This window comes from Colias philodice, chromosome 31, assembly GCF_061535455.1.
Source record: "Colias philodice isolate Cphi_HAF_F1 chromosome 31, ilColPhil1 Martin Lab GWU primary, whole genome shotgun sequence".
Lineage (NCBI taxonomy): Eukaryota > Metazoa > Arthropoda > Insecta > Lepidoptera > Pieridae > Colias > Colias philodice.
The window spans coordinates 2,238,237-2,264,430 of record NC_143116.1 but is presented as its reverse complement, the minus strand read 5'-3'; the positions used below and the strand labels follow the sequence as shown (position 1 = coordinate 2,264,430).

At 33.2% G+C, this 26,194-nt stretch overlaps 4 protein-coding genes across 6 annotated transcripts in view; 2 read left to right on the top strand and 2 right to left on the bottom strand.

Annotated features, from left to right (window-relative positions):
• Positions 1-2,733: 2,733 nt before the first annotated feature.
• RpL4 (ribosomal protein L4) lies at positions 2,734-14,233 on the bottom strand. Its single transcript, XM_089713996.1, has 10 exons — positions 14,093-14,233; positions 12,669-12,849; positions 11,478-11,559; positions 9,746-9,909; positions 9,260-9,384; positions 8,196-8,294; positions 6,969-7,104; positions 5,179-5,314; positions 4,307-4,466; positions 2,734-2,930 (listed from the first exon to the last, which is right to left on the bottom strand). The coding sequence occupies exons 1-10, from the start codon at positions 14,093-14,095 to the stop codon at positions 2,757-2,759; spliced, it is 1,260 nt and encodes a 419-aa protein (XP_089570122.1). The 5' UTR covers positions 14,096-14,233; the 3' UTR covers positions 2,734-2,756.
• Positions 14,234-14,584: 351 nt separating this feature from the next.
• LOC149475098 (uncharacterized) lies at positions 14,585-15,481 on the top strand. Its single transcript, XM_089713777.1, has one exon. The coding sequence runs from the start codon at positions 14,585-14,587 to the stop codon at positions 15,479-15,481; it is 897 nt and encodes a 298-aa protein (XP_089569903.1).
• A 629-nt stretch (positions 15,482-16,110) lies between these two features.
• Positions 16,111-26,194, top strand: part of LOC149475095 (la-related protein 1-like) — a 106,989-nt gene continuing 96,905 nt past the window's right edge. For 2 of the 3 annotated variants that reach the window (XM_089713814.1, XM_089713812.1), the window contains exon 1: positions 16,111-16,943. In XM_089713814.1, coding sequence (XP_089569940.1) covers positions 16,572-16,943 — 372 coding nt within the window. In that variant the 5' untranslated portion in view covers positions 16,111-16,571. The remainder of the gene's footprint in view (positions 16,944-26,194) is intronic. The other variant, XM_089713815.1, reaches the window with a different exon arrangement.
• Positions 21,938-26,194, bottom strand: part of LOC149475094 (uncharacterized) — a 131,085-nt gene continuing 126,828 nt past the window's right edge. Inside the window, exon 10 of the transcript XR_016318123.1 lies at positions 21,938-22,104. The gene's annotated coding sequence lies outside the window, so the exon portion shown is untranslated. The remainder of the gene's footprint in view (positions 22,105-26,194) is intronic.

Here is a 26,194-nt window from a genome sequence, read left to right as displayed (position 1 = left end):
TAAAAGTAGAAGCTTGTAATATCTTTTTTGAACATGACTAAATGAATTAACTTTATTTTCATTAATTCGAACTGAAAATTATAAATTGTAAATATTTACATAAGCATTTAATAGGCTTGTGTTTTTTATATTTTATATTGAACATAATATAAAACGTGCAGAAAACGCGACAATTTTATAACAGCTATTGTCGAGCCAATTTAATAGGCAACATTTGACGTCTATCAATTTTATCTTCGAAGAGAGGTAACCTGCTTAAAAACATCGATTAAAGTGAATTAATCGATATGGATTTGAAACATTTGTCAATCGAATTTATTAATTTATGATGATTTTTATTCACAAGTAATCAATGCATTCGATTCTAGATGTCAAATTTCGATTTTTAGAGTAACGTCTCTGGTATTTAAAAAGAAAAAAGGTTTATTGACACAAAATTGTAGTGACGTCAGTTCTTCAATTCAGAAATTGTATATTATGTTTAGAATGGTTTTATCAGTAAAATGAAATCTTAAAATTACTTGTATCGGTCATTATTATTATAAATATGTAGTCGTAATTGAAAAAAGTTAAGCAAATGTGCAGTTCTAACAAAACGAAATATCATGTTATTCTATGTCGTCGTTACTAGGTTACGTTCTTGAATTTTGTTGAACTGTCAAATGTTGCCTATTAAAATGGCCCTACTATAAGCTAAGCTCTTAGTAACTCACGGTGTAATTAGGTAGAACGTGAGTAGAACTAGAACCAACTAGAATAAATACATATAGAATAAGAAAAATTATTCTACAAACTTAAAGTCAAAACATATGGTTGGTTATCAGCGAACAGTTTACTATATAATCAGCAAATTAATCACCAACTACTTACTATATTATTTCTAGTCACTAGATAGTATGCCAAGTAGCATAGGTAAGTTCCCTCAGAAAAAAGTTTAATTTACTCATTTGCAGTATGAAATCGTAGATAGTAGAAACACCTTCAAGAAAAAGTTCCCGAAAAGTTTCCATTTAGATTATCCAGCATTACATACATATTGGGCTGTGGGCAAAATTTCGCTATAAAAACGAAATTGTTTATAAAATAAATCGATTTCTATACAATCGAATATAATTGTTGCTATATCAAAAATGAATCATAGACAATAACAAAAGCTTTTTCGCTCCAATCGAAGAAGGTTATATAACGAAACTGCCAGATTAGAAAATTGAGAAAAAATATAAAAACACGTGTTTTAGACAAAATATGGAGGAAATAATTATATACGCCATTAAATTTAACACTCTTTAATCAAACCAGATGCATGAATCAATTATTTTTATGACTTTTTATCCATATTAATTTACCATAGACAAGTATTCAGCTACGTATTGATCGCCTCCATTTCATGAACCTATTATGCTACTTCCGGTGCAGCAAAGCTATTTTTATAATAACCTCTTGTTGCATGGTTTTCATATGCAATGTTAGGCATATTTCTTTTATCAGTACTGCATCTAAATGATTATAATCTAAAATTATTGTCATTGTCATATCTAGTTTGTGACAAAAATTGACAACATTTTAGTGTCAAGATGTCAAGGATAATTTATGTCAATTATGTATCCCATTATTTGAATTATTTACATTTTAAACACTCCTAGATCCTCCCCTAGTGTATATGTTCTGTTTCTAGATCACAGAGCAAGTAATATAGTATCCTATATATATATAGCTTCTTGTGATGTTGATAATAAATATATTTTCAATTAATGAAAATAAGATAAAAATTGTCTAATTACTTTTATCTCTCATCATAGGTATTCATCCCTTACCTACTGTAATTATTTTTTAAATCAGTTCATGTCTCAATTCCCATTTATTAGCTCCAGTATTGTGTAGCCTATAGAAATTTAAATAATGATAACAAACTAAGAATGTAGGTAGCTAGTATATTTTAGATGCGTACTATATGCCCAATAGCCTAAATTACTTATGTAGAAACTAAAGTTATGTATTTAGTGATTCATACTATATAACTTACAATAACTTATATAGGGGGCCTCTTGTATGTATCTATAAAGCTTTTGTTAGCATAAGCATAACCATCAATGATCCTTTCAAATTTCAGTATAAGGTTCCATGAATAAGCCATAAATTTATATATTTCAATATCCAATTTATAAAAGAATTGTGCTATAACGATGATGCTTTTTACTCCCCCTTTACAAAGTTAAGAGGTTCCAATTAAAAAAAAAATACTCCATAATTCACTATTTTTCGAAACTGCCTTTGCAACCTTATCATAATATGAAATTCGATACATTTATAGAATAGGTAGGTAGGTAAATAAATAACCAGTTTTTCATGAATCTACTATGTTTATGCTAGTTTTAATTTTTTATTGAATAGTAATCCATTCTGTAGGAGAAAAAAGTTCAATGCATATTTTTGACAACTGAACAAATCCTTTCGTTTCATTAGTTGATTTTCCCAACTGAAAAATGTCACAATCCATTCTATTACTATATTATCAATATTACAAATGCGAGAGTAACTCTGTCTGTCTGCCTGTTACTCAATCACACCTGAACTACTGAACCAATATAAATGAAATTTGGTATGGAGATATTTTGATACCCGAGAAAGGACATAGGATAGGTTTTATCCCGGAAATCCTACGGGAACGGGTTTTTCTTTGAAAACGCGGGCGAAGCCGCGGGCGGAAAGCTAGTTTGTAATAAAACACCAATAATCAATAGATAAGTTTATTATCTTCACTTTTTAGCGGGGGCTGCTTTCTTTTCAGCCTTCTTCTTAGGGGGTGGTGGTGCTGTTTTCTTCGCTGCTGGCTTCTTGGGCTTCTTAGCCGCTGCCAATTTGATAGCTTTCCTTCGCTTTTCCCTCAACTTTTCAGCTTTCACTGCGGGATCGTCTTCGGGCAGTTTAATCTGAAAATTTTAGTTGTTAAAAAAGTGTTTTTTGTTTGAGTTTTGTATATAAATTTTTGTGGCGTTCAGAAAGTGTCAACGTGATGGGTAATCATTGTTTATCATAACCCAATGCTCTGATAAGAGAATATCATCATTTAATACTGTAGATAAATCGTATGTACACTAGATAATAATCAATTCATTTATTGTGATTAAATATAATTTATTTTGCTGTATTAATTCCACGATAAATACTAACGAGCGGAGCAGGAGCGCGCAGTTTCAAATTATATAATTGACCAAAAAAATATGAACATAGTAAAATAATAAGCGCAATTTTTTAATACAGTAGAACCTCTATAAGTCGAATACCAAGGGAGACGCCAAAAAATTCGAGTTATAGAGTTTTCAACTTATGGAGGATTTTGAACACCTGACACCAATCAAGCAAACACGTGTTTACGTGAGTCATAGATTTATTATCATATACTCCTAAAATGTTTTCTAAGAAACAATAGTGTACTTACATTGTCGGCAAGTTCTTAAAGTCGGTAATTTATTTTTGTTCGAACAATTAAGGTAATAAATTCCTAATGATCAAGTTGTAAAGGTTGTAAAATAAAATAAAACGTTGCTATGTTCGACATACAGAGGTCAAATTTAATTTTTCGAGTTATAGAGTGAAAATATGTACCAAAATGGCTTGGAGGGACTCGGTGATTATTTCGACTAACAGAGGGTAGAGATTTCAAGTAATGGAGGTTTTGGTGTTTGAAGGGAAGGGAACAAAACATTTTTTCGAGATTTGGAGGTTTTTGACTTATCGAGGTTCGACTTAACGGGGTTCTACTGTATTTGGAATATGTTTGTTGCTCTTTCACGCAAATACTACAAAACCGATTACAATGAAATTTAGCACAAATATAGAGGGTAACATGGATTAACACATAGGATAGGTTTTATCCCGGAAATTCCACGGGAACGGGAACTATGCGGGTTTTTCTTTGACTGCGCGGACGAAGCGGAAAGTCTACTATATTAAGTATTAACCACATAATATGTATGGTAATTAAATCATCTATAATTAACTACATTCTTGCAAATAAATATAATTTGAATTTGATAAATAATAAATAAATATTATAGGACATTATTACACAAATCGACCTAGTCCCACAGTAAGCTCAATTAAGGCTTGTGTTGAGGGTACTAGGCGACGATAAATATAATATTTATAAATACATATATAGATAACACCCAGACACAAGAACAAATAATTGAGTTCATCACACAAATAATTGCCCTGACCGGGGATCGAACCCGGGACCGTCGGCTCGGTAGGCAGTTACTTTACCACTGCGCCAACCGCGTCGTCAAAATAACAATAAACTTACACCACGCTTTTCAGCCAACGCCAGTGCCTTCAAGTTCTGCCGTCTCTGTTGGTCCAGTATCGCTTTCCTCTTAAGCACAGCCGCGTAAGGGTTAAGTCTCAACATGGCCCTCGTGTTCGTTAATGGATTGAGTTTCCTCGCTGCACGGATCACTCGTTTGCTAAAATTAATATAATAGTGGTGGTAAATTTGGGTTTTTTGCTTGGAAGGTGGGTGTAGTGGTGTTAGATGATCAGAAAAGTGTCAACGTGATTTGGTAATCATGGTTTGTCATAACCCAATGCTCTGATAAGAGAATATCATCATTTTATAAAGAATGCAAATCGTTAACAATAAGTATTTGAAATGTTGCTAAAATAAAAGGCAAAAGATGTTGATTTGAATCCTGTGTAATTTATCGATTTCTATTCTATAGTACTTTAAAATATTTGTTACAGAAGAAAGTCTTGGACGCAAATTAAAAAGTTATATACCGACATATAAATCAGTATATTTTCAATTATAATATTGTTTTGAAAGTAATAAAACCTGCTTCCAATTGTAAAAATATTAATCATTAAAAAATCAGCAACTACAGAACTGAATTTAACATTTTTGGTTTTATGGCATTCAAATGCTTTATAAATTTATAAAGAATAGAAAAAATTCGATCACAAGGCGGGCTTCGAACCCGCATCTTTTGCGGGCGGACGCCTGATAAACTACACAACTGATATAAATGAAAATAAAATACTTAAATGATTTCAAACCTACATCAATCATTTGTTATTTCTTTTCATTCTATCACCTTGTAAATAGCAACAACAACCTAATACTTGTACTGTTGAAACTTGCAACAATAACAACAACAAATTCAACAAAATTCAACTCACTTGGGCGCTCTCAACACCTTCCTGATCTCGTCAGATTTGAGCAAACGGGTCAAGTCAGTGTTGGCCATCTTGGGCTGCGGCAGGTTGAAGTTCTTCTTCAGTTTGGACGGGGTCTTCCATGAGCCGAAAAGGGCATCTAAGGGATGGATTCAATTATTCGTTTTTTGACATTTCAATATTTTTGTATTTAGGACTTGTAAAATTAATGTGTAACTAAATCTATACTAGAGATGGATCTTGGAGTGGGAGTCGAGCATGCTTCGGCACGAACTGGGCCACGCTCGCACCGGGGAAGGTACCACACCCTCACAGAATATCGGCGCCATAGTGACAGTTTACTGTCGCGTTCCGTACGGTGAGTGAGGGGTCCGGAGGCCCACATCCCTTCCTATCCCCTACCCATCCTCTCCTCCCCTATCCTTAATCCCTCCCATCCTCGCCCCTTTCTCCATAATTCCTTCCAAATCCCTTAATCCTGGTAGGCAACAACCATAACCTCTGTTATGGTTTATGGGCGACGCAACCTGCTTACCACCAGGCAGTGCGTCCGCTCGTTTGCCTTCCCATAACATAAAAAAAAAAAAAAAAAAAATACTAATATTATAAAGAGGAAAGGTTTGTAATTATGTATGTATGGTTTTCACGCATAAACTACTGGACCGATTTTGATGAAATTTGGCACAGACAATCTTTAGACCCTGAGAAAGAACATAGGCTGCTTTTTATTGCGAAATATGTACCACGGGCGAAACCGGGGCGGACCGCTAGTATTTAATAAATGTATATGTTTGTGAAGTGTTGTTTTGTAGTGGGATATCAAGCCATTGCATTTAAAATTAGTTTTTCTTGCTGATTATTTTTATGCATAAGTCTTGAGTATTTTAAGTAAAGATTATATTTTTATTTAAACAAGGAATTAAAAGTTTATTTTATATTGCACAATAGAGCAAGTTCCTACGTTATATCTTTTACTAGACATGACAACAGAAACTGCTTTACGAATTTTCTTCATTCACGGTTTTGGTTGTCCAAAAAAATATATTTATTGTTAACTGCAAAAATGTCCGCCACACGTCGACACACTGGCGCACATGTAATAACACCAATGTTTCCTAAGGGCGATACAATTTGCCCCGCAAATAGTAACCCGAAGCGTATGGAACGCGACTGGTAAGGCTTTTTGGGGCGCTAATAAATAATGGTGAATAATAAAGATCTTATATTGTTATGTAATTGAAAAAATACAAATTATAAATATCATTTGTTTAATTTCACTTTTAAAAAAGAAGATAGAAGAAAAAATTTACTATATCTGTATAATTTTATACTATGCATGAAAATTATAATTAATTACATAATTTGGATTTCGAATTATGAATTAAATATATAATTTTATCGCGAATAAGAAATGACCTAATCTTTGAAACTAGTTAGAAGAATGCAATTGGAGTCCTTATTCTGTAACCATAAAAATGGAGTGTAAAATCAGTGGTACTAATATATAAAATTCCCCTGTCACAATGTTAGTTACCTACCATACTCCTCCAAAACAGCTGGACCGATTCTCATGAAATTTTGTGTGCTTATCGGGTAGGTCTGAGAATCGGCTAACATCTATTTTTCATAACCCTAAGTGATAAGAGTGGCAGTACAATGTTTGCCGGGACAGCTAGTAATAATATATATTTGTGTATGACTTTTATTCTGTTTTCAGCTATGTAAAAGGAATCTCTCCATATATTTTTTACATTTTTTATCTATTTTATAATATTACAAATTATATAACTCACCGAGCCTCTCAAAAGCGGATCTGGTCCAAATGATGAATCTGCCCACGTGGCCACCAGGAGCAAGCTTCAGAAGGTTCAGCTTGTTCACATTCAGCATTTCCACACCGGGGATGTTGCGGAATGCACGGGTCAGACCCTGTTCATTAATGAACGAATGAACAAAATTTAATTTTAAGATTATTAAATAATAAATAAATATTATAGGACATTATTACACAAATCGACCTAGTCCCACAGTAAGCTCAATTAAGGCTTGTGTTGTGGGTACTAGGCGACGATAAATATAATATTTAATAAATACATATATAGATAATAACACCCAGACCCAAGAACAAATAATTGAGTTCATCACACAAATATTTGCCCCGACCGGGGATCGAACCCGGGACCGTCGGCTCAGTAGGCAGTTACTTTACCACTGCGCCAACCGCGTCGTCAAGTATTCATAGTGATATCTTGTTATATTGGTAAGTTTTTAACAATCAAACCGACATGCAAATTATAATTGAATAGAAATAGATATAAACAATTGATAAGAAATAATTAAGCTTGTTCACATTCAGCATTTCCACACCAGGGATGTTGCGGAACGCACGGGTGAGACCCTGTTGTAATTTATTTTAAATTTTAGCTAAAAATATTAACATTTTCTCCAAAAAAGGGCCACCAACATTCCTGGAGGGACAATTTTAGGTACCAAAGTGGCAATAATCCTATCAAACAATAAATAATAATCAGTTGAAAACAGAGAGTTATAGAATAACACAAACATGTCTCGATTTTTGTTATTTTTGTTATCTTTGTTATAATAAACAGAAATTTTTTTAAAGATATTTCTTCCCAACAACCTTTATTAAATTGAGGTGCAAACATACCAATATCTAAATCACCTAAACATACATGACTACTTACTTGGCATGTTGATTACATTATTTGTGTACAATCAAAACTTTGTCAAGTAACAATTTCATTAATATGAAACCACAATTATTCTATACTAGAGGTCCGCCCCGGCTTCGCCCGTGGTACATATTTCGCAATAAAAGTTAGCCTATGTCCTTTCTCGGGTATCAAAATATCTCCATACCAAATTTCATGCAAATTGGTTCAGTAGTTAAGGCGTGATTGAGTAACAGACAGACAGAGTAACTTTCGCATTTATAGTATTAGTATGGATTAATATTTTCCCATTTTAACCAAACATGATAAACAAACATACAAACATACCTGATCCTTGTGGTACACAATCAGAGGTCCCTTGCGTTGAATGCGACGGCGGTTGCGCATCTTACCCTTGCCGGCGCGAAGGCGTTGCGACTTGTATACCTTTTGGACGAAAAATAATATAAATAATTATCTTTTGTACGTAAAATCTCTACACATTTTATACTAATCTATCAAGCTAAATGGTTGTTTTGTTATCAAAATCGTACGATGCTCGTACATTTCGTGGTCCTTCAAGCCGAATTCATTCATACAATTTATAAGTTCGTAAACAAAATATTATTATAGCGATAATTTTTTCTTTCATATTAGCTTACCGCCCGCGGCTTGTCCTTCCTTCCGTTGTCCTTTCTCAGGTATCAAGCTATCTCTGAACCAAATTTGAAGTAAATCCATGCAGTACTTTTTGAGATTAGCCTGGACATACATACAGACAAACAGACAAAAATTCTAAAAACTGTATTTTTGGCTTCGTTATCTATTGCAGATCACACCCCAAGTATCCGTTTAAAACAATATTAAATGTACAGTTTTGACTTCCCTAGCATTTTATTATATTATGTATAGATAACAATAAATAAAAGAATAAAATGTCTTCCAAGATCTATATCGTATTTGGAGAACCAACACGATTGTTGTTCTAGAAATTTCTCTCGTCTCGTATGGAATAACGCACAGTTTTGCCGCTGTGCGATATAGAATTGAGACTTTTTATTCTATCACCTGTTTGGCAACTAACTCATATGTTGGCAACCAACTCACACATAGACAACTAGCTCACATGTCACCAACTTGCGTATTGTCAACTAACACACACGATACCAACTCAATTATTGGCAACTAATTCACATATTCGAAACTATCTCACATGTCGGCAACTAACTCATAATTAGTCAACTAACTCACAGTTTACCCACCAACTCACAGTTTACCCATCAACTCACACTTTCCCCATCAACTCACACTTTCCCTCCAACTCACACTTTCCCACCAACTCACACTTTCCCTCCAACTCACACTTTACCAACTAACACTTTCCCAACTAACTCACAACGTCACCAACTCACCTTGAGAACATCGGACCACGCCTTCACGCGTCTGAGGAAGATAACAGCCTCCTTGGTCTTGTTAATCTCTTGGACCTTGTCAGCTACGACCAACGGTAGCTCGGGAATCTTGTCAATGACGTGGCCTGGTGGAAAAGTAAATTTTTTTAAGTAATTTAAAAATTTTTTTATTGTATTTGTATGAGAATTAGTTGTATTTTTTTTCAAGCCATTATGGAGATTGTTTTTCAATCCATTTGAGTAGAAAATGGCAATTCATAAATATGGCATTTTAATGTTTACTAAGCAAGAATTTAGATAATGATTATAATGCAAATGCAAAGTTTGGTATTCTTCATAATTTCTATTACATATTTTCAAAATAGATAGCACCTGACTTTATGTATGTGGTGTAATATGAAAATTTCGCATGACGTATGACGCAGATTCACGCGTCTGTGTGTTTGTCTATCTGTATGTATGCACGTGTGTATGTATGTCGCTCACCTCTCGCCTGCACGAGCGCGGGCACACCAGCGGCGGCCACCGCAGCGGCTGCGGCTGCGCGTCTCTGACGCAGATTCACGCGTCTGTGCCAACGGCGCCAGGGCTTGGTTGGTGCGAACATGCGACCGCCGCGGCACATGTTTCCGAACGCACCTTGACCCGATCTGCGGTGGGGGAAGAAATATTGTAGACGAGAAATAATATTAAGCTATTGCATAGCTTCTATCGCGGGGACCGAATCCAGAAATTTAGTAACGAAAAACCTCACGCTCCCCACGGGGACGGGCGCGGAGGTGTGGCTTGAAGGCGTAGCATGCAATAGCTTTACCGCGGCAGTCCCCGAGTGCCACACGTCTTTTTTTTGTGTAGTTATTCTTTACGGTATACAGAGCACAGTAAAAAGGAATATACGGTGGAATTTTATAACAATGCAAACAGGAGAGAGCGACTCATAAAAGAATTTGAATAACATTCCTTTATTTTTTAAAACAGAAAACTGCATTGAAAGATTTCCGAAATTTCTTTACCGGGAAATCATACTAGTACTTCAAACTTTAAACTAATAATACAGACATTTATCTGCAAGTTAACATCAAGTTTTTCGTTTTACCCAGGAAATAAAACCGGCCAAGTGCGAGTCGGGCTCGCGCACAAAGGGTTCCGTAGCAGCAAATATAATAAATTACAGTTAAATCAACCTATCTCAAAAACTATAAGAGATACTTTGATCAAACCAAAAATCGTTGAAAGAGTTAATTAGCATGCATCACCTCTATTTTTTTTAGAATTTTATACCCCGTAGTTATAAAAATAGAGGGGGGGGGACATACTTTTTACGACTTTGAGAGCTGATATCTCAAAAACCGTTCACTTTAAGAAAAATGTTTTTTAGAAAACTTTATATCATTTTAAAAGACCTTTCCATTGATACCCCACACGGGTATGTACATCGAAAAAAAAAATTTCATCCCTCAGTTACATGTATGGGGGGCCCCACCCCCAATTCTTTTTTTTACTATTTAGTGTCATATTTTTGTAGCGGTTCATACAACACATATTCCCATCAAATTTCATCACTGTAGTACTTATAGTTTCCGAGTAAATCGGCTGTGACAGACGGACAGACGGACAGACGGACAGACGGACATGACGAAACTATAAGGGTTCCGTTTTTGCCATTTTGGCTACGGAACCCTAAAAAAACAGATATTAATGATTATAAAAAATGTATTCCATATGTCGACACACCATAATCACAGAATCATGATGTTTCCTACAGGAATGATAATATTTCCCCACTATTGTACCTAGAAGACAATTATATCCAGCTAGGAAGAGTTATAGGGGAATAATTAAAAATAATAAAGGATAATAATCTAATATTTCCTCAAAGAGTGTTATTAGTTCAAGAATTAGTTAATATTATAAATGTTATAATGTTATATTTTACTAATCACAAATAAAATTCGTTTGGCTTTTATTAACACTGAAACTTGACACTTTCCCACACACATTGTAGTACTATATTTTTATTATTTTCAATTTTACCAAATTATTTAAATAAGAGCTGAGCTTCGCTCTGGACGAAATCGTTCTCCATTTAATCTGCTAAATTATTGATTTTACAATCGACCTTGGTCCTTCAACAATGTACATCCAAATGGTTAAGCATACATAGGGACATAGGGACAGAGAAAGCGACTTTGTTTTATACTATGTAGTGAAACCTCACCTGTGGGTACCACCACCGCGCACACGGGGGATACGGGCTACCGCACGACCGGTACCCCACGACTCGGCACTGGTCTGGTGACCTGTGTAGAGAAAATTATTGTTTCTTGAAGATTATGATATTAAAAAAAGAGCGTGTGTTCCGAGCACACGTGTTAGAAGTGAAACTTCTTTGGCAAGATTCAAAAATACCAAAATCGTCGCCTTACTCCATTACGTGACGGTATATACTTGAACTGGTGTAGAATAGGCAGCTTTTTTTAGCTTATGTAGTGTACCTAGTTTAACATATAAATTTAACATTAGAACGAGCCCACTTTTTTTTTTAATAGATAGCAAACAAACATATTAGATTTGTAAATAAATTATACCGTGAAGTTAAAAGTTTTGCATTACTTTCTACATTATATTAAAGAGCTTTGTTAATTAGGTTTTATGTCAGTATTGTTGCATAAAATGGAGCTAATAAAAAAACAAGTTTAATATTTCAATTATATTTAGATAGAATAAGATTTTGAAGATTAATTAAAACATTCAATATTGAATAATATGTAGCAATTTTTCTTATGAAATAAAATTGTAGTATACACAATGCACCCATCGCTATTACAGAATGGCTATGGAACGCCTAGCATATACGTCACTTTCGCACTAATCCGCAGTGACACTCAATGATATTGTAATCATATGAATGTGGACATTTAGTGCACAAAAACTTTAACATGTGGCTTCTATTGAAAACATATATTTTGTAGTGTTTGTTTGTTCTTTTTCAATCCTAATAATTTTCTGTACAATATGTGTTTATTTTGTTGATATTATGTGTTTTAGAAATTAAAAAGACCAGTAAAGTAAATTTAACATATTTTTTTGTGTATTTTAAATATTTTTAAATAGTATCTGCAATTATCGCTAAAGTGTTGCATTGCATGTGTTTGACAAATATGACTCATAATTTATGATTTTACTCTTCATTACAAAACACAAAAATGCTGCTATCTCATTTATTATTATTTCAAGATTTTTTAATAAGTATTTGAATATGTTGAATTATATGTTAATTTTCAAATATCTAGCCCAATATCAAAATGAGCTTTACACTTATACAAATACTGTTTAAGTATATTCGGTAAACATATAAAAATACTATCTACAACCTTAACATTCTACCAAACTTAGAAAACACACTCACCGGCCTCCTTGCTAACGCAGTACGGCTGTCTGGCATTCTTCGACATGGACACATGAACATCGTTGACGAGGTCAGGCCGGATGGGCGCCTTGAACACGAACGGCAGAGGAAGGGACGCTTTCGGCACCACTTCGCTCTTCTCTGAATACACCGACACAAGAGGTCGGGCTACTGATAGACTCTGTAAGGGAATGGTGCGTTAAAAATGCTGTATTATGAAAATTATATGTGCAAGGGAGCGGTGCGTTATTACTTGAACTTTACTATGAACAATATAATGTGGACACGTTCTTGACATACTGTACCTAGAAAATTAAGTTACATATATATGTGGCCTATAGGTGTTGTGGTTTAAATAGAAAAATAGGTTTGATGTGATTTATATTTTATTCAAATAAGTTGTTGATCAGTAGTTTTAACTATCTTGGGAGCCTCATATGTGTTGCTAAGCGTTAAACTCAAGAATGACTCAACAAAATCTACTATTTTTTTATTGTTTTTGCACAACAGGTAAATCAGATTTGCAACAGGTAGGTAACAATAATTACATTTAAATAGATCTCTTTACGCATGAGGTCAGATATACAACAATGTTGAAATAAAAAACATAAGAACTGTATTCCATATGTCGACACACCATAATCACAGTATTATGATGTTTCCTACAGGAATGATAATATTTCCCCACTATTGTACCTAGAAGTCAATTAAATCCAGCTAGGAAGAGTTATAGGGGACTAATTCTTTAACGAAAATATAAAATAACTAAAATCAAATTGAAACACGAACTTTTTTAGAAATGTACAATAATGTTAATTTACAAAACTTTGGCAATATTTGTTATCTCAGTGTTTACTTGATGAATATATACGAAGATTATGCAGGTACCAGGATATTGACATATAAATATATTGATTTAGGTATTCTATCACCTGTTAACCTACGCTGGAAACAGGTGAAAGCTTTGCACAATGTTTTTAGAAGTCATAAACCTAACCTCAAAATCGTGGAGCGGATATAAAATAATTCAATTAGAATTACTAATTGAACTCTAGAAATAAATTATTGGTTATAAATAATGATTAGTCTAATATTAAAAGTGAGTTTGGTCTCGTAAAATTATGTTGTGATCATTGTCTCGGTACCGATTATTATAACCACAACAATTGTTTCAGACGCACTAAAATGCAATGCATTTTGTAACGAAACACGAAATAAACAAATAAAATATATTTATGAAACCCGTGCGTTTCGATCGACTTACTTATTGAACGCGGAGGTACGGAAATTCGAGAAAAAGACATCAAACACGTGGATGGCACACTGCTATATTTTAACATTTTGAAAACACTAATCACTTAATAATTTCGATCACAAATTGATGATACAGGTAAATCAAACACATTAATTATTACTTGACTTACCATTTCGCTATTTTAGCGAAGCTATTTCTCCAAAAAACACTATAGGCGGCGGTAAAGACCATCCGCCATGCCACGGAGAAATAAAAAGACCGGAAGAGTCAATAGATCTGACAGTTTAAGACAATGATTGCCATATATTATTCTTTAATACAAATGACCAACTTCCTGTGAGAATTTTTATAAAAGTTCAAGAAATGTTATGTAAAAATTTAATAAATACAGAAAAGGAAACCTGAAACTAACGTATTTCAATTATTATATTTGCTTATTCGCAGAAGTTAACTATGACTAAGCCATGGTTATGATTTTGTTGATCACTCTTAAATTTAATTTTCTATTTAATTTACGAAGTCTATGAAATTGTTAAAAATTCAATGTCAATTGAAAATAAACTTTACGCCACCTTTACGCCAATATTTCAATAAATTTATGTCAACGCTAAGTGCGCAATGAAATATTATTCAAAATCTAAATTATACATTAAAACTAAACATGGATGAACAGATTAACAACAATTCCGATGAAAACAATGCAGCAACCTCACAAGAAAATCAATCGAGCCAAGATTGTGATAATTCTTCAATCATTTCTAAAGAATATGTTACAAGAACAGTCGATTTTACATCTGTTGAACAGGAACAGGCAGCCCCAATACCTTCGAATATTGCGCCTAGTAAAGGTGAAACTCCTAATTGTAAATCACCGAAAGCAATGCCGTTGTTAATATTTAGTAGGCCAACATCATTTATTTTGCATAGCCCAACTTACCGTCCGATAAATTTAACTTCTCAATCTCAAATATCATTACCCAATCAACCACAAACCTTATTTCTAATGGCATTAGCAAAATTAAATGAGAGTTCTATAAGTTTAACACTGGCTAATAACCCGCATATGAGTTTGCTAAACAAGCAGAAGGGATGCTTGCCAGAACCATCTCCTCCAGATTCTTTAACTAGTGCACCACCTTCGTATTCATTTGTATTACGTCAAATGACGGCAAGACGGAGACCAAGGCTAATGGGAACTTTTATACCTTCACCATCCTTCGTACAACATAGTCCTCCACCCAATTATGCTGCTGCGTTTGATATATACGTTGATAATGCCATCCCTCCACCTACTACAAGGGTGTATAACTTCGGCTTCACCCCTATACCGGTCATTTGCACTGAATGTGGGTACACAGGCATGACAATGGTGAGGACTAGAATAACTGTATGTACACATTTATGTGCCTTCGCGTTGTGTCTTTTTTGTTGTTGGTTGTGTGCCCCACTGCCATATGTATTACGTTCTTGCAAGGATGTGTATCATTATTGCAGAAATTGTCGCAACTATTTGGGAATGTATTGTCCTACTAACCCAGAAAATAATTATACGCGATAAAGTTATCCGCCTTAAATTTAATTAGCAATTACTATAATGAAAAGGAAACAAATGAGTGTCCTTATATTTATAATTTTTTAGATATTTTATATTCATTAAATATTATTTATATAATTTCTGTGGGTCTGTATATTATTTCCACATTTTCCGCTTATTTTCCGAACGAAATAATAGTGTTGCTAGATGTAAAATATGCATGTGGAAAACATTTGTGTTTTAAATGAATTTTAATGAATTTCGCCGTGTTTCATAGCTGATATTTGCTATTACTTTATCTTCTTCGTCAACAATATAATTTTCTTGCATTTTAAGCCATTTCCATTTATTTTAATAGGTTATAATACACCGAAAGGTCAAATAGGAATGCAATGTGATTTTACTAGCGACGCGTTCATAAGTTCTATCGATTTTTTGAAAATATATTGAAATTCTTTCTCGTCTAAAATTCTAGAATCTAATAAAAAAACATTCTTGCGATAAGATGTTTCTATAATTGTTATTAATGGGCTAATTGAATGTTCAGTTGTTTAAAAAAATATTTTTAACTATCAATTACAGTGAACGCGTCGTCTGTCAGTGATTTTTTCAGCGCCCTCTGGTGTTGAAATGTCGTTTTATAAAATTAGAAGTCACAGCCTTCCGCGAGTTCCGTGTGTATTGCGGAAAATACCCTTTTTGGGCGTCCGACCACATGTGTGAATTGTGAACAAAATATGGTTCTTTTGTGATTTTCAGTTAAAAAAGACCTTTTTCTTGGTGTTTCATTCGACTAATTGATAGATAAAGTGCACTTGGTACGCGGAGTGCTCTAGAAAATTGGAACAAGACGACGGAAGTGAATTTTTTCGATGTAAATACGGTCGGTCCAGGGTCAATCTGGTGTGCATTGCGAACTGTGCGCATATTTCTTAGTGACCGAGTTTCTACGTGTTCGATATAACAGTTGATCGTGTTGGACCTTCGAGTAATTATTATTGTTCTTCGATTTGTGGGTCCGGGCCAAAGCATGGCGTATTGAGAGGCATGGCGCCGCGCTCGTGATCGGAGGTCGGCGCGGAGCGCGCGCCTGCTTACATAACGTAGCGGTGGTATGGCCACGCGAGTGTCCGTCGAGGGAACGGGGCCCTCGTACGCGTCAGTGCTAAATTTTGGTGGTGTTGAAAGTAATAAAGAAAACATTGAGTCCACGGAGAGCGTGGTGGAAGCTCCTCCTCGCCAAGATGACGAGGAGGAGGAAGGGTTCGTGCCTGTGATCTCGCACGCGCGGAGACCAGGCAAGAGTCGACGGGACCGAGAGCGCAGGGCTCCGCCGAGGCCTCACAAGACGCCTCAGGCAGCGCATCCAGATGCGCCAGCTGCTCCGGATCCGCAAGCACAACCTCAGCAGCCGCAGCAGCAAACATCTGAGGCTCAGCCAAAGAAGTTCGTTGAAGCACCTATACCCAAGGTCAACCCTTGGCAGGTGAGTGTCATTCCTAATCTCTAATTCACGATTTTCCAATATGACCGATACTCCATATAATGAAATTATGAAATACCGTCATGGCAGTGTTAATAGCATGCGACATCCAAAAATATTCGCTTTTCTAATTTATTTCATATTTGTCAAGATATCTTGATTTCTTACACAATCATAACCTTAAAACATATTTCCTGTTCTTATATTTCCTAATAGCTGTGAATAGTTATGTATTATGTAAGTTAAAGAAAATGTGTTAATGGAAGCACAATTTTTAGCAAACACATTGATATTTGAACTTTTTATTATTCATTATAACATATAACGTGATTTATATTTTTTTATGGTGTATCATACAAATAATAACATAAGAACTATTGATGTTTTGTATTTGTGAATAACATAACATAACATACAAACATACAGACATACAAAATATACATACTAATTTTTAGTTCAAAGAAATATTTTGCTATGTTTCTGCATTTCCTAGTTTATATCACAATTAGCACACATCTAAACAAAAATGAATAGAAGCCATTTACAAATATGAATGTATAATATTTTTTCATAATATTATTTACTAGCTGTGCTCCGCGGTTTTACCCGCAGTGCTCAGCTCCTGTTGGTCTTAGCGTGATGATATATAGCCTTCCTCGATAAATGGGCTATCTGACACCAAAACAATTTTTCAAATCGGACCTGTAGTTCCTGAGATTAGCATGTTCAAACAAACAAACTTTTCAGCTTTATCATATAGATATTTATAATATAGATACCTATGTTAGATGAGACGTTTATTAAAACCTTACATAAGTATGACACAGCTGATCAAGTTATTTAACAACCTGCTACATTTGTGTACAAAATCTGTCTCTTTTTCAAAATTACGTAATTGTGCCATTTATTACTCAAATTCTGAATTTTAAATATACAATTTGCAATAATAACTAATAGATATACCTAACCAAGAATCTTCAAATGTGAGGACTAATTTGAGTTGTGATTCTAACTCTTACTTGATTTGTTGTGTACATAATATATCATTAGAATTGTATAATACACATTTTAGTGGTGAACCATTTTCTTTAAAAGTCTTTGCTTTACTCTTCCGAAGTCTTTAATTCAATTTTATTTGAAAAACTTGGATTTCAGCCATAAGTTTTTATGTTACTTAATACTATTTTCAATTGATATTGCAAAAATGTAGGAAGGTTCTTTATTTAAAGTGTATCTTTATGTAAGACTAGCTTCCGCCCACGACTTTGTACATGCATCCCCGTTTTTCCTCGTTTTCGCTAGAATTTCGGGAAATCCTTTCTTAGCGGATGCCTACGTCCTATCATCTACCTGCATGCCAAATTTCAGCCCGATACGTCCAGTGGTTTGGGCTGTGCGTTGATAGATCACTATATCAGTCACCTTTGAGTTTTATATGTATAGATATATGTTTAAACTGATAATTGATAGTTTTTTTGTCTTGATTTCAAAATTCCTTGGTATATCTCATGGCACAATTTAACCTGTGAACATTTTAAAGTCTTTTGGTCTTAGCACAAAACAATTTAAACTCAGTCTAAGTTTAAACCAGGGATCTGTCACTTTAATAGTTGTCTATGTGAAATACGACAAAACCAGATTAAAGAGAACCCACGCTTAAAGTTAAAAAACCTGGTTTAAAGTTTTTTGTGGTAAGACAGTGAGATGCCATATAATTAATAAATCTTTTGACGAGGGAATATTTCCAGATAAACTGAAGCTATCGGTTGTAAAACCAATTTATAAAAAAGGTGAGAAACAGGTAATGGACAACTATAGACCAATTACCCTCATCCCTACTATTGCAAAGCTATTTGAGAAACTGATGTATGTAAGAATTGAAAGCTTTCTAAAGAAATTCTCTATCATAAAAAAGGAACAAAATGGATTCCAAAAAGGCAAATCTACAACGCTTGCAGCCTTTTCACTTACGAAAGGTATTTTGGAGAGTATTGATAAACGTAAACCAGTGAGTGTAATATTCTTTGACATGTGTCGTGCTTTCGATTGTGTAGATCATGAATTACTTCTACACAAGTGTGAAATCTATGGTCTACGTGGTCCAGTCCTCGACTGGATCAGATCCTACCTCAGTAATCGCATGCAGTGTGTAGAAATTACCTATACAGATGATAAATCACAAGAAAATACGGTAAAATCGCCATATCTCCATAATAAATTAGGTGTGCCGCAAGGCAGTATTCTCGGACCTCTTCTTTTTATATCATACATCAATGACTTGCCTAGCATTACAAATTATTCATGTAATTTATTTGCGGACGATTTATCAATAACTATTCCAAACTCAAATACTCACATTACACATGATGACGAAATTAATATGACTATACAAAAAGTAATGAAATGGATGACATCTAATAACTTGACACTAAACATAAATAAAACAAAAATCATTAATTTTAGAAATTATGGTAATCAACCTAGACATCATAAAATATTTCATGAAGGAATTAAAATCGAACAAGTAGATGAAACAACTTTCCTAGGTATTGTTCTGGATGCTCACTGTAACTGGAAGAGCCACGTAAGTATCGTGTGCTCGCGTATTAACAAATTCGCCTTTGCATTGAGAAGGCTCAGGAGACTAGTAAATCAGCAAACCGCGATAACAGCATATCACGCATACGTCGCATCTATTCTAAGGTATGGCCTAATTTTATGGGGTAACTCCACTGATATCAATAGAGCTTTTATAGCTCAAAAAAAATGTATTCGAGCTTTGTGTGATGTTGGGCCACTAGAGAGCTGTAGACCTCTTTTTAAAAAACTTAAAATCATGACCCTTGTTTCGTTATATATTTTTCAGATTGGTATTTTTGTTAAAAGTAATCCACATTGGTTTTTAAAAGCGAATGAATGTAGTCTTTTTCCGTCCCGAGATAAAGAAAAACTCATGTTACCGATGTGCAAAACTGCTTTATATCGCAAAAGCTGTCATTTTATGATTATTAAAATTTATAATGCCATACCAAAATTAATACGCGAATTACCAATTGCATTGTTTAATAAAAGACTAAAAAAATGGCTTATTGACGGAACATTTTATAATTTAAATGAGTTTTTCTCTACCCAGACATGAGAATTATTATTATCTAAATATCTATTATCGGTTTATTATCATTATTTATTATTATATATATATATTTTTTTTTAAACGCTGACTTTTTAAAACTGTGACATTAGAATAATTATTTAGACATAATTTTATTAGGTATTTAATCGAATTAGTTCAATGTATTTTAATTAAGTCAAATTAATTTTCTAATGTATCAATAGTTATGTTATAAACTATACGATTGCATGCCAGTTCAGATGGCGAACACTGTTACGCAATACTTTGTAATACAAAACATCTAATGTACGTGTTCAAGCAATTAATAAATGAATTTGAATTTGAATTTGAATTTGAATTTGCTTATCAGCTACATAATGGTAGATAATGAGACTTGATACATGATGTTTTAAAGCAGTGTTATTTCCAGTATGAGCAAGTGATGGTGCTATATAACCTAGATATAGCTCTTTCATTTTTATACTGGAAATAATACTGCTTTAAGACGTCATGATAACCACCTAGATGTGCAAATGCATCAGTCCCATGCATTCTCATTATAATTCTTTAAATCCTATACTAATCAACTTGTTACTATGTGATCATAAAATGATATGAGATGAAGATAAGAATAATTTTAACATTGTAACAGTGACATAGTGTAAAATATACTACGAAGGTAATTGTAATATGTGAGAAGTTACATAAAGATATTTCCCATGTGTTAAGTGAATCATGATGTTTTTTTCCTAAAGGAAAATCTTACCTGTGATTTAGAAGTATATGACTGTGTTCTACAGATTGTATTTTATAGTTGTGTAGATTGAATTTAAGGGAGACATATGCATTTAAATGTGTGTGTGTGGGTGTGTGTGTGTATGTACATGTTTGTTTGTGTTTCTTCATTTGCATGGTTATTACAAATAATGTTCTGTATTTATTATTTGAGAATTCAAAACAATGCTATGATTTTAAAACCTATGTTGTTTTTGGGAAAGGGTGTTTAATATTTTATGAAATGCCCTAATTCTAACCTATAACTTAGATACGTGAATATGTTTATTATTTAAGACAATGACACAATATAATGTAAAATATTAACTTGAGTTTGTTTAAAAATTAGAATACATAAGTAGAAGAAGTATATCTATTATGATACTGTATAATTTGTATGCAAAACTTGTATAAAGTTAAGATTTATCAAGGTATTAATATTTTTAAAATATGATATCACACATCACCTTGACTTCAAATATATGAAAATGTGAAGTTATCTTAGTACCATGACATGTTTTTTTATGATTACTATAGTTAATATAATAACTTTTGCATAATTAAATCAATTTCAATTTTCAATGCATGACTAAATTGAAAATAATATATTTTTATTGATTAATAACTATTCCATTGCAAAACATTAGAGTACTGTTATTTTAATCAATACTACAATAATATTATAAAGCTGAAAAGTTTATTTGTTTGAACACGCTAGTCTTGAGAACTACTGGTCCAATTTGAAAATTTTTTTCAGTGTTAGATAGCCCATTTATCAAGGAAGGCTATAGGCTATATATCATAACAAAAATGCTCCTTTGCTTGTTCTAACATAAAATGTTTGTTGATTGAGCAATTTGTATGTTGTTTGTAAAAAGCTTTTTGTCTGAATTGCTATGTCCTTCTATATGTTATTCAAGAATTGTTTTCGTGACAAAATAACATGCAAAAAAGAGTTTTGCTTTTTATATAATACATTCAAAACTTATAAGTACTATGTTTATTATTTCCTTCATGTTATTGATAAGCAGATATGAATTTTGAGTAATGTAAGATTTTATTTTGATGTAGTAATATCTTACGACACATAGACAGAATCGTCGTTATCTTCTCTTATATATAAAATTCTCGTGTCACAATGTTAGTCTGCATACTCCTCCGAAACGGGTGGACCGATTCTCATGAAATTTTCTGTGCATATCGGGTAAGTCTGAGAATCGGCCAACATCTATTTTTCATATGTACCACGGGCGAAGCCGGGGCGGACCGCTAGTTTTCCTATATTTGCTTTGTTTTATTTTTAAATTCTTAATCTTCTGTAAAATTATTTATCCTCCTTTCACCATTTATTGTATTTATTATCAGCTGTACAAATCTATATTTCTCAATGATCACTAATAAGGCGATTACAGATAAAAATTTGTTGAGCAATTTTTTGTTTTGGTTTGAATAACATAAGATGTAATTTTTTTACAATAAGTAAATTGAAATATTCATAATTCATAATTATTTTTTATCTGCACAACTATTTATCAAGCTATCTATAAAAATAGATATAAAGTACAAGTAATTTGTAATTTTTAATCCATAAAATAATGGTATTGAACGGTTGCTTAACAAAATAATATTGTATGATAAACAAAGTTTTGCTTCACCATGTGTTCAATATTAAATCACTAGCGGTCCGCCCCGGCTTCGTCTGGTGTACATGTTCACGTTTTTTCATCATAAAAACCATTCTCGCACTTCAAGGAATATAATAAAAAAAGAATTATCGAAATCGGTTCAGCCGTTCTCGAGTTATGCGCTTACCAACACATTTTGTGATTCATTTTTATATTATAGATGTACTTTATGTAACAGAAGATGATACAAACCTTTAAAAAACTTAAAACATTTAAGGCACATTACCTAATTATGTTATTAATAGGCATTTAACCTTGGTATTTACACTCAAGTTAATATTTCATAAGACCACTTTCAATCTATATTGTGGTATGATATGGATTGTGTAATGCATCCCATTTGTTACATTCACAAGATAAAATATAATAAGTAATTATAAGTATTTATTAACAACTCTTAAGATGTAGAAAGGTATAACTATAGGTGCCACTAATCATACTAATATTATAAATGTGAAAGTTTGTGAGTAAGGCTGTTTGGATGTTTGTTACTCTTTCATGTAAAAATTACTGGACGCATTTGGATGAAGCTTTACTGGAATATAGGTTATACATCAGAATAACACATGAGCTACAGAAATTTATGATTTTGCATGCAGGTGAAACTGCATGGCACAATTATTGTAATAATAAATTCAAAATAAACAACAGCTGTTTAATATTATATGAAATTTTGTACAGAGGTAGATTGCAGTAGTCTTGATCTTAATACTATTATAAAGGCGAAAGTTTGTATGGATGTATGGATGTTTGTTACTCTTTCACGTAAAAACTACTGAACCGATTACAATGAAATTTAGCACACATATAGAGGGTAACTTGGATTAACACATAGGATAGGTTTTATCCCGAAAATCCCACGGGAACGGGAACTATGCGGGTTTTCCTTTGAAAACGCGGGCGAAGCCGCGGGCGGAAATCTAGTAAGTAATAAATCTTTTACTAATAGCAGTGACATTGACTCCAGCTAGCTTCTTTTTGAACAATTTGAAGACCGATTTTTGGAAAGAATCTCCTCTGAAGTGTATTTGTGAATATATGTATATATATTGAATGCGTTTGAGAATACAGTGTATAGTGTAATTCATACTGTTAGCTGCTAGATAAGTAGGATTAGGCAGAACAATGTGTACTGGGTCACCTGTTATTATTTATTTATATTGCAAAGCAGTCAGCTGATTTTATTGTTATAATGTTGATCTGTATGACATGTAATTAAATCACAATGCAATAGAATTCAATCCTTTTTTACTTTCTTGGTGGCTGAAGAGCATAATATAACCGTCGCATCTAGTCTGTTTTTGTTCTCAAATCTGTTGGTAAGCGCAAATTTCAAGAATGGCTAGACCAGTTTGCCTAGTTTTAACGATTTTTTAATGCACAAAGAAGGTTCTTATAGAAAAAAAAAACACGAAAAAGGGCTGAACAAAATCTGCCGTTGTTCTGAAGTTAATTAAAAAAAAAAAGTTTACTATACCATTGCCGAAACCTAGTTTTGTTCATATTCGTTAAACATATCTACCATTCATTTTTAATTTATGGAAATGGCAAACGAAAGTTTAACACCATGCAATTAACATAAGTGGCATCGGGTTGCTTATCATTTCGTGTTTTTTTTTTACGTAATAAATTTTTATAGTATCATAAAATGAAGTGTACATATGCTATTATGTGGAATCGTGAATGAGGTGCATTAAACTGAGTGATAAATGTTATATGTGTTGTATTATCTAATAGTTCGGATTTATATGAATCACACATAGAAGGGTTGACAAAATTCGATGTTTCATATTTAGTTCTATAGCATTCAAATCCTACTAATATTATAAATGCGAAAGTTTGTGAGGTGTGTGTGTGTGTTTGTTACTCTTTCACACAAATTCTACTGAACCGATTATAATGATATTTAGCACACATATAGAGGGTAACTTGGATTAACACTGGATAGGTTTTATCCCGGAAATACTACGGGAACGGGAACTATGCGGGTTTTCCTTTGAAAACGCGGGCGGAGCCGCGGGCGGAAATCTAGTGCTTTATAGATGAGATATTTTATGATATAGAATTGTACTTGAATTTATTCTGTTCTTTAACTATTTTTTCAAATTCAATGTTATATTTATTTGAAGTTTAATCCGTTTTCTGTGAAATGCTTATAAATGTCGTTTCTATTTATCTATATTTTATGAGGATTATCTATTTATCTGATTAAATTGAACATTAGCAAAGAAATAACTGAGGGTTGATAATTATTATCAAAGACGTTATCTTATACTTTTTAGCATGAATTATATTGTATGTCTAATTATTTTGATTGGCTAAGCACAAAGGAATGAATGATATTGTGTGACAGGACTTGTATAGGATTATTGAAGTGAAACTTCTTTATCGGGGTTGGAAAAAAATTTAGTGTAACATTTTTTCGTTACGCGTGACATTTCTCCGTTACGCGCCATCTTTTTCTTATCCCTACCAAGCGTGATTCGACGTATTTCTGTAAAGTTGCATATACGTATGTAGTAAATTATTTTTTGAAAAATAAGGTCATAAAGAAGTTTCACTTCTTACGTATGTACACTAGTACACGCACACATTTTTTTAGTAATTTTTATACTCTTTCTTGAACATGTTGTTGACTCTGCTTCTCCACTCATAAAAATGTTGCACACAGACAGATAAGATGTTATTTAAACATTTGTATAGATAAGTGGATAATGAGATTAAGTGGGGATTAATATGAAGATTGATTGGTATTTTTCCCATTTCTTTACTTATAAAAAGTACTATATGTATTTGTATGCCCTTTATAGAACCGTAAGTTATGTATTTGATCAAACATGTGTTGTGCATGAGCACACGAAGGTTTCTGTGTTGGTACAACCAATCTTTGACAGTGTACCATAGTTACATAGTATATATCAACTGAAAATAGGTGATTTTACACGTGAGTGGGCGTGGGGAGAGGTCTAAATGTTTTAGTATCTACTTATTGAACATTGGTATCTTTTTAACTCGCTTTTATTAGCTTCACCTGTATGTTTGTAACCGACTCCTTTTGATTTTGACCCACTTTATTTGTGTATGTGTCTATAGTAAACATATTTTCTTTCATTCTGATATAATTCAAGTGTTAGTTAAATCTATTTTTAAACGCAATGAACATTTACACATATTATGACATAAAATGTTGTTGTGTGTTTAATTTATGTATATCTGTGAATATAACGATTGTATGTTAAGCTGTTTGTAATCTGTAGGGATTAATGCGACAGACTTAGTTTTGTCGCTCTTGATGATATATCTATATTCTACTAGCGGTCCGCCCCGGCTTCGCCCGTGGTACATGTTTACGTTTTCTCTCCATAAGAACCAACCTCGTACTTCAAACAATATTATAAAAAAAGAATTAACAAAATCCCTTCAGCCGTTCTCGAGTTACCAACACATTTAGTGATTGATATTCATTGATTGGAAGGTGTCATTTGATTTTTATAATATGTACTTCTTTCACCACAATATAAATGCTTCTAAACGCCTACGTCGGAAAGAAATTGGTTTTTTTGTTTGTTTGTGTGTTATTAAGCAAAATTGCAATTTTGAAAATGGAGTCAGCTAGACAAAAATCCTTAATTTCCCATAAAGTTCGACATTATTACGAATATTTCGCCAGTATTAAACGAATT